Below are 13,307 nucleotides of genomic sequence, written 5' to 3'. Positions count from 1 at the left end.
TTTTAAACTTTTAAACCTCGCTAACTTTTACAATATACTACCGATCGGAACGAAACGTGCTGCATTTGCAGCACAGGAGAACGGTGAGCGAGCTGACGGAAAATCGTAGCTCTATCGTGTACCGTTTTTGCGCAAATAGAAAAACCGCGCAAACCACAAGATCAGAATTTTAGTTATGTATAGATAGATGTACTTGATCTTTTAATCTTAACCTTGGTTATTGAATTGGTTTTTAACAAAAAAATTTAAAGTTAGTGCTGGGATTTCACTAGCTACCAACGGCAGACAAATGGTGAAATCAGAATAGTCCACAGCTAAAAATGGGAAAGAGATGATAAAAGGGAATGGAAGGTTAACTGCACTGAAGCTGGTAAGTCAAGAAGATGAAGATACAATGAACTAAAAAATGTACATTGTCAGCGAATATAATATGTGAATTTTCTTCAATGCTATGAGTGGAATCAAAATTTCAAAATCAAAAAATAGAAGATGTGAAAAGCTAAACATGTATTTCAACACTGAGCACTTCTGAAGAAGGCTATTTTAAGGTTTTTAGTTTAGTTTATTGTCACGTGTACTGAGGTACAGTGAAAAACTTTTTTTGTTGCAACTGAATCATCCTACCACAACTATCGAGCAGTCCTGATCTACTACCTAGTTCATTGGTGACCCTCGGACTATCATTGATCGGGCTTTACCATGCATGAAACGTTATTTCCTATCATGTATCTATACTGTGTCTTTTTCACACATAGTTGTGAGTGTGGAATTCTCTGCCTCAGAGGGCGGCGGAGGCTGGTTCTCTGGATGCTTTCAAGAGAGAGTTAGATAAAGCTCTTATGGTTAGCGGAGTTAAGGGATATGGAGACAAGGCAGGAATGGTGTCATGATTGTGGATGATCAGCCATGATCACATTGAATGGCGGTGCTGGCTCGAAGGGCCGAATGGTCTACTACTGCACCTATTGTCTATTGTCTATTGTAAATGGCTCGATTGTAATCATGTATTATCCTTTTGCTGACTGGTTAGCACGCAACAATAGCTTTTTATTGTACCTTGGTACATGTGACAACAAACTGAACTGAAATAATTACAAGTTACACTTGTAATTGATCATATTCACTTTCTCTATCTGGCTATGTAAGCAGCAGAATATTTAATGTAGTTTTCCTTGATTATGTTTTGTTTTTAGTAGGTTTAAACATGATGTATGGGCCAAGTTGTTTTTTTAACGCAAGCTGGTGGATGCCTGGAATATGGTGCCAGGGTGATGGTAGAGGCAGTAACAATAGTGGTGTTTGAGGCTTTGGGTAGTCACTTGGATATGCAGAGAATGAAGGGATTTGGATTATGTGCCACTTGGCTGTCCCACTTGGGCGACCTAACCCGTGAGTTCTGGCAAGTTTTCCCTCGACTCATACTCGCAGCATGGTCGACACGAGGTCCTAGGAGGTCTTTGTAACTCTCCTTCATGCGCAAGAGTAGTCCCCGTGTACTCGAGGTCTCAGCTAGGCCGCGGCGTATTTTTCAACATGTTGAAAAATGCCCGTGAGTAAAAAAAGGTCGCCATGGAAAAAATTGATACTTTTTTTACTCGTAGGTTTAGTCGGCATGTTAGTCGTGGGATGTTACGATGTTACGATGAGAGATTACGTGAAGCAGGCCCGTTCAGCCGCACGTGTGTCAATCTTCAAAGCAGCGGTGTGAGATCACAGATAATAATAGTGACTGAAGTATGACAGTAAGATGAAAGAAGACTAGAACTACCAGATGATCTTAATGAGGGCTGGGAGCGGAGGGCACGTAATCCCTCATCGTAACTCCTCATAAAATAAAGATCAAACTTCAAATTGGTAAGTTCTCGTTTAATCTTACTATTTTACTTCGGATTCACATGAGTGACTACGTGAAGATTTCAAAGCTCGGTGATTTCATGCCGTGAGAAACAAGTCTACACAACCACAACTGCCTCATTGACAAATGAGGGAAAACATTCATAATGCATACAGTCATGACATAGATTTAAATATGCTGATGCTGTTAAATAAGCAATAACAATAATCACATCTCTCATCCGGATGGAACCTATAACAGAACATAAAATAAATTGAGAAATACCCCTGGTCTGGCAACGGGTTATTATAACATGTTTGAAATTTTTGGTTGTTTGACCACGCTACAGCCGTTAGGATGTGGTCCAGCGGAACATAATTAACCCTTGCTGCTGCTGTTATAGCAGCCCTGGTGGAGTGAGATCCGGATCAGTATCTACTCCTGCATAACTCAACTCAGTTTTAACACCTGGCAAGATCTGAGCAGATAGGTTCTTATAACGTCTTTTGTAACTAACAATCGTAGTTAGCTCAGAGTCTCAAAGGCTCTTTGACGTATTGTTGTATATGTGTGTCCCCACATAACGAAAGGTCCCTGTGTATGTCTTGAACTATCTTGAGACCTGACACCCCTACTGCTCTGCTTAAATTAATTATAGCATAAAATATTATGCATATATTCGCAGATATAACCATCCTCTCCTGTCACAATAATGTAGCGAGTGACCTGTTGCGCTAACCAGCGCCAGGAGGATAACTACCTAATGAGGTCCGATCAAAGCTAAGAATGTAGCTAAGAACCCCCTGGTGAAATAGTGGTAACACAATGCCAATCTCCCATACTGCATTGTACTTGTCCTGGGAAACTTGTGTAACGGATATCCTTTACTTAACTCGATATCCGAGGTGAACCCAACAACTTGGACCTTGTTAGCTGCAGTAAGTCTGATGGCAAGCACCTTGGCACAGTTAATGACCCTATAACTCAATATTGTCAAAGACCATAGCTCAGAATCTGTACCATTTTGAATGTAACATGAGCATTAAACAAACACTTCCCATCTCCTGAAGCAGCAAAGTACCGCTTTTTGGTACCATTCCAGCACTGTGAATACATACAAAATAGGCGTGACAACCCAAGCCGTAAACAGTCTATTGAAAAACTGTGGAACATATATTGATTTTATCATACAACGGCTGACCTCCCAAGCCACAGCCTTAACCAGCAAGTTACTTTTAAAATAACCATATAACATTGCATTAAAGACCATTCCTCATGCTTGTAGTGAGAATTTATCTTTCGCCACTGTTATGCCACACATTTTTGCAACCTTTGAATTAGCATGAAAACACCATATCCATATTCGGTGTTGCATTGAATCAGAATTTCATAAATACTGTGTGGTCCAACACCCATTCTGTGTTGTCATTGATCTGTATTTAATGATACTCCAGTGGCAAAAGAGATTATGTACCTTTTACCGGATCTTTTACCTGATTGCACCCTCGTGCTTATCATATGCCACATCATAGTGTATCAACATGAAGTTGAGCATGCACCTATGCATATTCACTCAATCACTCTTTAACCCATAAAATGCACTTAGGGTCTATAGATAGTTGATACCAATACTGAAGAGTTAATAACTCATTGCAAATCTCCTGCACCTCCAACTAGAGATGACATTCGCATGTTCCCACCTTAAGCCATAGCATCTTTCTACAATATAATGACATATTTATTGATCAACTACTGGAGCAATGCTGAATACTGTTTGTCCATCATAGTGACTTTATTAGCTTCAGCTGGTAATAGGAAATTTGTATTATCAATGACCTTCATGCCCCTTATAGTTTGACATTAAGCATGCTGTCAGTTCTCCCACTTGCACAGCTGCATCACATCTCTTACATTGCCAGTTAGTCTAATGAATAGAAACTGCTTTATAACAACAAGGCTGTTCCAGGTTTCTATTGACTCCAATCTGTTGCCCAGGGCAGAGTCACAGGCCAACCGTCCATTTGATAACAACCTAATTTACTGGATAGTAGAGAACAATTTCTCAAGTAGCTTGAGACTGAGTGGACTTTAGCCAAATACAGCATCAAAATATAATCCAGACAATACATCACAAGTGTTTTTGAACTCTTAGTCCTTTGAATGATTTATTGTTATCATACTGTTAAATTGCCTCATCATAGCAATGCCTGCAAATATCTCTGATGATCATTGTACATGGAAAACCCTATGAAATCAGTTTGATCACCCTTCTTTAATAATGAACAGGCCACACCTCATTTCGAGTCTGCCCTGAACGGCAACTCTGGCCCGGTTCCGATAATTCTCACATGTCCCAAGACAACTCTCGACATAATTCTGACCTTGCCTTGAAAGACAATTCCCCATATCTCCAAGCCTGTCTCGAAGTCAACCTGGCTAAAATACTGGACCTGGCTCAACACTCTTCTGGCCAAATTCCAACCTTCTTGGAATACTAGTATTGTCCAGTTTACCTGGTTAAAATGCCTCTGAGTAGATGACAATGCCTCAATCATTTGTGTATTGCACAACCAATTGTAAATCTTACCAACTTGTTCATGGTCACTTAGTTGTAGAGTAACTCTGGTCAGCTTTAATGCTGCTACCAGCTTCAGTGAACCGCTTCCTGCCGATGAAGCCGTGGGGTGCGTTTTCCCCTAAACTATGAATCCTTACTCGTCGTTGGCCTAATTGGTCCAACAGTTTATGCTTCGCCCTTCAGGTTTTGCCTGTGGAATAGGTCTTACCTGAATAGTATATTCGGCGGGTGGCTCTAACTTCCCCTGATAGCGGTGTTCTCTGCATTGTGTTGGGATGGCAACCTTGCTGCCAGGAATCGTACCTCTGACATGTGTCCTTGATCCCTTGAGGTATACTCCACGCTATACCCTCAGCCTCGGCATCAGATTACACTGACCCGGCATGTTCTCCTCTTCCATAAGTGAGACATTAAGCAGCCCTACTACGAGGCGCTGCTGGCATAGCCTCTCCACCAGGCCCACCCTTCAGGGTCAGAAAATGCCCCGGTAAGCTCACCTCCTCCATGAGGGAGACATCATTGCAGCCCTACTACAGGTGCTGCTGCCATACATTTAAGCAGCCCTATTACAAGGCGCTGCTGACACGGCCTAGAGCAATAGACTGCCATAGACTCGGCATCCCCGTTATACAGCCTGTTACAAGGCGCTGCTGGCAAGGGCTCTCCCATCTGCCCAACACTACCATATCTCCTGATGTTAGGGTGTATCTATCTTGAGCCTCCTCTCAATGAGGCTCCATCCTGGTCAACTTCCTACATTATTCATTTTACCGGAAGGGAACCCTCCCGGCACCAGGACTGACCACTTGGGTCGATTTACCCCATATCTTGGGGACCTCTGCAGTCTGGGCACTGCATAGCTGGTGGATTTCCTCTCCCCCGGGAATCCCAGCACCCTTATATATTACCGGAGGGAAAACCCCTACCGGCACCAGGGTTGACCGTTCCGGTCCGTTTAACCCCTTTCCTGGGGACCCCTGCGGTCTGAAAGCCGCATAATTACTGGATTCTCCTACCCAGGAACCCCAGTATCTGTGTATATTTCGGGGAACAACCTCCCGACACCTGGCACCTCTATTATATCGGGGAAACCCCCTCCCGACACCCGGCATCTATATTATATCGGGGGGGAAAACCCTCCCGACACCCGGTCTACTGGAGGTGCCCTCCATGGGAACCCCAGCATTAATATTCATATCGGGGGGGAAGCCCTCCCGGCACCCGGTCTACTGGAGGTCCCCTTCCCCGGGAAACCCCCGCATAAATCTTTATTGTCGGAGGGAAGACCCCTCCCGGCACCCGGCCTACTGGAGGTCCCCTTCCTGGGAACCCCAGCGTCTCTGTGCCTATCGGAGGGAAACCCTCCCGGCACCCGGAGCACCTGGAAGCCACTGACACCCGTCAGCGACCGACTTCCGCGACACCCGACAACCCAGCTACCCGCTCTTGACGGCAAGAAATGGGGTTTCCCCACAGCCCATAGCTGGTTCCCTTGTTGGGCTTCATGAATCCTCCGGCAGGAAGCCTCTGGAACAAGAGGTTCCTGCAAGGAATAAAACAGGTAAGAAAACAGGCTTACCTTGCGTTTAAAACTTACCGGGCTGGGGAGCTCCTGCTCCCCAACCGGTCGCCTGCACCAATGTGTCTGACGTAATGACGCACGTGCGGCTGAACGGGCCTTCTTCACATAGTCACTCACGTGACTCCGAAGTAAAATCGAGGGTAGTTGAAGGTAGTTGTAGATAGTCTTCAGCATAGTCAAAGGGAGGTCGAAGGAAATCGAAGGAGGTCGTCTTCACTCTCCACTATTTGGTGTTCAATTTTCCAGACGTTAGTCGTAGCTAGTCGAAACTAGTCTTCGACATAGTCGAAGGAGGTCTTCTACATTGTCGAAGGAGGTCTTCAACATGACATTTTTTTCAAACTCTCCTAAACTCTTCTGAACTCGTCAATTAGGTCGCCTAAGTGGGTCAGCCCCTTTAAGTTTAGATTATGTAAGATTAGTTTGTTTTAGCGTCATGTTCAGCACAGACATCATGGGCTGAAGAGCCTGTTCCTGTGCTGTACAGTTCTGCATCTTTGAGCTAATTAATTGAGTGAAGCATACCCTTGGATATAACAAGATAATGTCCCAGGGCTACCTTTTATTCATTATCATTGCAACATTATATCTTCCGTAAATTTTATGTCCACAGATTCATTATCAAGTCTTTGCAACTTTGCATCAAGTGTTTTGTAAATTGCTTGATGTATTCTTCTGAAATAATGATAGAATAATGGGCAGATAATGCAGTACTGACACAATGCTGCTGTAAAGTTGTTATTTTATCTTGCATTTATTTTGAATGTTATCGGTATTAAATATTAGAACATAGAAATTCATCATATGAAAAAAGAGCAAAATCAGCTCAAGATTAATTTGCACAAGGATGGTTGTTCTATCCTAGTTAATAAAGCTTAATGTTGGATAATGAAGTGAAGCATTAACTCATATTTTCAATGTATTGTTTCAGCTTGACCCCATGGCATTTAATTATCACTGTTGCTCCACAGATGAGGATGGTCTAGGTATCAGTATTATAGGAATGGGAGTTGGAGCAGATGCAGGATTAGAAAAGCTAGGAATTTTTGTGAAGACCGTTACAGAGGGAGGCGCAGCTCAAAGAGACAGAAGGTAAGAAAATAAGTCTATATGTTTGTATCATTTGTAGGATTTCTTTTGTACACACAAGTATAGAACAACTTTAAGTACAGGTGCACAACCTTTTATCCGAAAGCCTTGGGACCAGACACTTGTCGGATTTCGGACATTTTCGGATTTCAGAATGGAAGATTTTTAGCGTAGATTAGGTAGGTAGCGCGGGCGGCTTGAAAAGTCTGGAGCAGCTGCCTCCTCCCCGGAGACCGGGAGAATCATTGCATAAATGTTAGTCAGTTAGTTTGGAGGGATTTTATGTGGTGGTGGTGGTGTAGGGGTGAAGGGGGAAACTTTAATTCTTAGTCCCCTACCTACCTGGTCGGCGACTCCCAACCTCGCGGAGCTGGGGGCTCCGTCCGGCCGCGGGCGGCGCCGGTTGGAGCTCCAACCCCGGCAACTCTACCCCTGGCTGCGAGGCGCTCCAAATCCAGCGCGGCCCGCGGCCGGACGTCCCAGCTCCGCGAATGTCGGGAGTCGGCGGCGTCGCGAGCAATGCCTTACCGGGTCGCCGTGCGGCAAGCTCCGGAGCGCTGTGGCCGCCTTCTTCCAACATTCGCGGAGCGTCGCTGGATTTGGAGCCGCGGAGCTGGGGGCTCCGTCCGGCCGCGGGCGGCGCCGGCTGGAGCTCCGACCCCGGCAACTCTACCCCTGGCTGCGCGGCCCCAAATCCCCCGCCGCTCCTCAATGTTGTGTGGCCTCGGCCCACAGCGCTCCGGAGCTTACCGCACGGCGACCCGGTAAGGCATTGCTCGCGACGCCGCCGACTCCCGACATTCTCGGAGCTGGGACGTCCGGCCGCGGGCCGCGCTGGATTTGGAGCGCCTCGCAGCCAGGGGTAGAGTTGCCGGGGTCGGAGCTACAACTGGCGCCGCCCGCGGCCAGACCGGCCACAGCGCTGCGGAGCTTACTGCACAGCGACCCGGTAAGGCATTGACCGCTCCCCGCCTCTCCGACCAGGTAGGGGACTAAGAATTAAAGTTTACCCCCTTCACCCCCCTTCACATAAAAGCCCTCCAGACTAACTGACTAACATTTAAGCAATGATTTACAGATGTTTAAGCGTCTCCCGGTCTCCAGGGAGGAGGCAGCCGCTACAGTAGTACAGACCTGGGTTGACCGTGGGTCGTTTCGGGTCATGTTTGGCGCCAAACGCGAGCTTTGGTGCGCAGACGACATCTGGAAAAAATGGCCGGTTTTCGGAGCTTTTCGGTTTCTGGAACACCGGATAAAAGGTTGTGCACCTGTATAACATTTATAAGATGTGTAGTCTAGATATCACTTAAGTTGTCACTCTTTACATGTCTTTCATGCTTAGCTGTGGTTAACTACCAAACTGCAGGGCAATATAGAGTGACTTCAGTGTTTATTGATGTAAAATAAAAGTGACCTCTTTCATTGTGCAAATTTCTAAGTTTCTTAAATTATTGTTTAAATAAATCATATTGGCTAGAAATCTGTGAAAATTGAACCTGCAAGTAAATTGAAATGATCTGTTTGGTGCTTTAATTGAAATTCTTTGGAAATACTAGTTTTGCACTTATGCCAGCTCATTCATGATTGAGGATGGTTATGTTTTCAAAACCAGCCCTTTGCCATTTAATTATGTTTTGACTTTGTGGTAGAACTTTCAAGTTTTATTCTGATCCATTGCTTATGGGAATATTTAATTTTTCATTCTATTTGGGTGTTTGGTCATCCAATGGCTTTGGGTTCTGTTTTTATTACATGGTTGACTGGTTCTACAATAGGACTAGGTAGACAAAATGCTGGAGAAACTCAGCGGGTGCAGCAGCATCTATGGAGCGAATGAAATAGGCGACGTTTTGGGCCGAAACCCATTGCCTATTTCCTTCGCTCCATAGATTTATGGATTTATGAGAGGGAAATCATGCTTGACTAATCTTCTGGAATTTTTTGAGGATGTGGCAAGTAAAATGGATGAAGGGGTGCTAGTGGATGTAGTGTATCTAGACTTTCAGAAAGCCTTTGATAAGGTCCGCACGAGAGACTGGTGACTAAAATTAGAGCACATGATATTGGGGGTAAGGTGTTGACATGGATAGAAAATTGTTTGGCAAACCGGAAGCAAAGAGTAGGAGTGAACGGCTCCTTTTCAGAATGGCAGGCAGTGGCGAGTGGAGTGCCGGAAGGCTCGGTGTAGGGGCTGCAACTGCTTACCATAAATATTAATGATTTGGAAGAGGGAATTAGGAGCAACAATAGCAAGTTTGCGGATGACACAAAGCTGGGTGGCAGTGTGAACTGTGAAGAGGATGTTAGAAGCTTGCAGGGTGACCTGGACACGTTGAGTGAGTGGGCAGATGCATGGCAGATGCAGTATAATTTAGATAAATGTGAGGTTATCCACTTTGGCGGTAAAAACAAGGGGGCAGATTATTATCTCAATGGGGTTAGGTTAGGTAAGGGGGATGTACAGCGAGACCTGGGCGTCCTTGTACACCGGTCACTGAAAGTTGGCTTGCAGGTACAGCAGGCTGTGAAGATAGCTAATGGAATGTTGGCCTTCATAACAAGAGGATTTCAGTATAGGAGTCACGAGGTTCTTCTGCAGTGGTATAGGGCTCTGGTGAGACCACATCTGGAGTATTGTGTACAGTTTTGATCTCCTAATTTGAGGAATGATATCCTTGTGATTGAGGCAGTGCAGCGTAGGTTCACGAGATTGATCCCTGGGATGGCGGCTGTCATATGAGGAAAGATTGAAAAGACTAGGCTTGTATTCACTGGAGTTTAGAAGGATGAGGGGGTATCTTATAGAAACATATAACATTATAAAAGGACTGTGGGGCGAGTCCAGAACCAGGGGCCACAGTTTTAGAATAAAGAGGAGGTCATTTAAGACTGTGAGAAAAAACGTTTTCACCCAGAGAGTTGTAAATTTATGGAATTCCCTGCCACAGAGGGCAGTGGAGGCCAAGTCACTGGATGGATTTAAGAGAGAGTTAGATAGAGCTCTAGGGATTAGTGGAGTCAAGGGATATGGGGAGAAGGCAGGCACGGGTTATTGATAGGGGATGATCAGCCATGATCACAATGAATGGCGGTGCTGGCTCAACGGGCCGAATGGCCTCCTCCTGCAACTATTTTCTATGCTTCTATGTTTCTAGATGCTGCCGCACCCGCTGAGTTTCTCCAGCATTTTTGTCTACCTTCGATTTTCCAGCATCTGCAGTTCCTTCTTGAACATTTTGTCTACAATAGGCCTGTTGACATCAACTTGCTTTGAGCTAATGCCAATTCTACTGTCATGTTCACCTGGGGGAGAGGAAAGGGGGTAGAGGCTGATCTGTGTGGTGGTCTGGGCTGCATTGTGGGCAAAAAGGCTGTGATCGGCGCTTTCTATGGTGCATTTGAAGATTTTGGTAAGAGTCATTGGGGGCATGCTAAACTTCCTTAGGCTTCTGAAAAATTAGAGATATTGGTGTGCATTCTTGGCCATACCTTCAATGTGATTGGTCCAGGACAGATTGTTGTTGAAATTGAAGCTCTTGGCAATCTCCATTTAGGCACCATTGCTGACTGGGGCATGTACATTATCCTGCTTTCTGAAGTCGATGTCCAGCTCCTTTGTCTTGCTGACACCATGTCACTAAACTCTCTATCTCCTTCCTGTACTCCATCTCATCATTGTTCGAGATCTGGTCCTCTGCAAACTTGGGAATGGAGTTAAGAGAAAACCTATGTTGCACAGTTGTGACTTTGTAGGAACTATATTAAGGGGTTGAGAACATGTCCATGTGGGAAACTGATGTTGAGAATTATAATGGAGCATGTTTTGTCACCCACTCTTGCTGTTAGTGGTCTTTTGGCCTGGAGGTTGAGGATCCAGTTGCAGAAGGGGGTGTTGACTCCTAGGTCCAGGTTTGATGGTGAGTTTGGTTGGGATTATAATGTTGAGAGGAGAGCTATAATCAATAATTAGGAATCAACATTAGTGTTCAGTTATCCAGATGTTCCAGTGATGAGTGTACGGCCAGGGACATGGCATCTGCCTTGGACCTGTTGCCATGGTAGGCAAACTGTAGATCAAGGCTGTCTTGGAGGCTGTAGTTATTGGGTGCCATAACCAGACTCTAAGCACTTCATGATGGTAGATGTCAGAGTTACTGAATAGTAGTCATTAAAGCCTTTTCTCTGGCACTGGAATCAATATGGACATCTGAAAGCAGGTGGGCATCTCAGAATGGAATAGGGAGAGGTCAAAGATGTCTGCAAATACCCCTGCCTGCTGTTCCACACCTGAGGATACTGCTGGGGATTATAACCAGGCCAGTTACTTGCCACTGGTTCACTCTCAGAAGGTGAATATGTCTTCTGCGACAGTCTTCCATCGACCTTCAACCTAATAATGATACACCCCGCCACAGCTTTGTATTACTTAGCACCATGCTAACAAAAATGCCACGTTATTAAACTTAAGTATGCTCCCAGCTATCGCACCATTGAGGTCATGTCAGATGGACACTATAAATCACTATCCAACATCTTTGGGAGAAATTATTTAAAATTGTTCCTAGCAGTAACAGAATTTTGCAAGGGCTTGGAAATGAGCCGTGGTGGGGCTTTATTAAAGTGGCTGCAACAGAGTTCGTAATTAATAGCAGTGCAGGGATCACTGAGAAGAACAGGGTGTTTTTATTTAGCGTTTCTAATTGCTTCTCACTTACCTGCTACTCACAATCGCTTTGGATGTAAAACACCAGATGATTTAAGCAAATTCTTGCTTGACTCTCCTATCACAACAATAATACCTTTCCATTATCAATTAGTCAGATTCCAGGTTTACCAGGCACTGGCAGTTCAGAAAGCCTGGCGGCTGGAACTAACGTGTGTATAGTGGGTACTTGTGCCGCGGACAGAGGGTGCTGGTTATCATTTGATGATGCAGTGATTAAGGATAACAGTAATATTCGTTGCATCCCATTCCTATAATTTCATGATATTTTACCGTATTGTGTAACTTAATATCCACAGCCACTGATTTGGATGCTAACATTCAATATGCAGTAGATGCATATTGGTGATAATGTACATTAAAGGGAAATTGGAACTGCTTTCTTTTTAAGATTGTTATGGCTTAATTTACTGTTCAAACCACTGAAATCTAACATGTTTTTATCCCCTTCATTTAGTATGCACAATGATATATAATTATCGCAATTTTCTTGCTGATTTTTCTATGAAACAGAATTCAGGTCAATGATCAGATTGTGGAAGTAGATGGAATCAGTCTGGTTGGAGTTACCCAAAGCTTTGCCGCTACTGTTCTACGAACAACTAAAGGCAAAGTTAGGTAAGGAATGTTTCATTTACCCATAGCAGATCTTGGGTAATGTAACCATTGCGATATCCTGCTGGACAGCACCTGTAAACAAATATATGTTTAGAAGCTTTCATTTTTAGCCTGAATTCAAGATAAATTGGAGTGATGATTTGGAACATTCTATATTCAATAATATTTGCTCTGTGTGGATGAGGCTTAAGCAGTTCAAACATAATATATAAAGTAGTGCAATAGCATAGAGAGAAAATATATTTTCTTAATGTTTATAATATTACCACAAATCATGATGAGTAACAGTTGTTCAAAATTAAACAAAAAATCGTATGTTCTTTAGGTTCCTCATTGGCCGAGAGAAACCTGGACAGAGCAGTGAAGTAGCTCAACTGATCAGACAAACTCTAGAGCAAGAACGGCATCAAAGAGAACTGCTTGAACAGCACTATGCTCAGTATGGTGAGGATGATGATGAGGTAAAAATGAAATTCACAAACTTGTCATTTGTTTCTTGTTTGCTTCATGATGATGTCTACACTAGCTTGTCTGAGCAAGTCATGGTCTTGTTCAGTTTGCATGCATGATAGCTGTTGGACAAATCTGGAACCAGAAAGCAAGACCTCCTCACAGGCAATTTGGACTTTGGTTTAAATGTACTAAATGGCTGAAATACAGTGGGAAATCTTTGTTTTACTTTCTATCGAGGAAAGTCATGCATACTTGATTACAGTCAATACAGGAGTACAACAGGTAATGCAACAAAGATAAATGAAACAGAGGGCAAAATATAATATTACAGCTACAGAGAAAGCAAAGATTTAAAAAAGGGCCTCAACAAGGTAGATTGGGAGATCGGCCTTGCTGACTGAATAATTACAACATTCGGTGGATAATAATA

The 13,307-nt window shown here is 44.0% G+C and overlaps 1 protein-coding gene across 5 annotated transcripts in view; it reads left to right on the top strand.

Moving 5' to 3' along the window:
• Positions 1-13,307, top strand: part of ppp1r9a (protein phosphatase 1, regulatory subunit 9A) — a 116,902-nt gene that overhangs the window by 30,745 nt on the left and 72,850 nt on the right. For all 5 annotated transcript variants that reach the window (XM_055662567.1, XM_055662577.1, XM_055662542.1 and 2 more), the window contains exons 3-5: positions 6,966-7,086; positions 12,320-12,424; positions 12,750-12,885. In XM_055662567.1, coding sequence (XP_055518542.1) covers positions 6,966-7,086; positions 12,320-12,424; positions 12,750-12,885 — 362 coding nt within the window. The remainder of the gene's footprint in view (positions 1-6,965; positions 7,087-12,319; positions 12,425-12,749; positions 12,886-13,307) is intronic.

This window comes from Leucoraja erinacea, chromosome 2, assembly GCF_028641065.1.
Source record: "Leucoraja erinacea ecotype New England chromosome 2, Leri_hhj_1, whole genome shotgun sequence".
Taxonomy (NCBI): Eukaryota; Metazoa; Chordata; class Chondrichthyes; order Rajiformes; family Rajidae; genus Leucoraja; species Leucoraja erinaceus.
The sequence above is the reverse complement of the archived record's forward strand: the minus strand, read 5'-3'. Positions and strand labels throughout refer to the sequence as shown.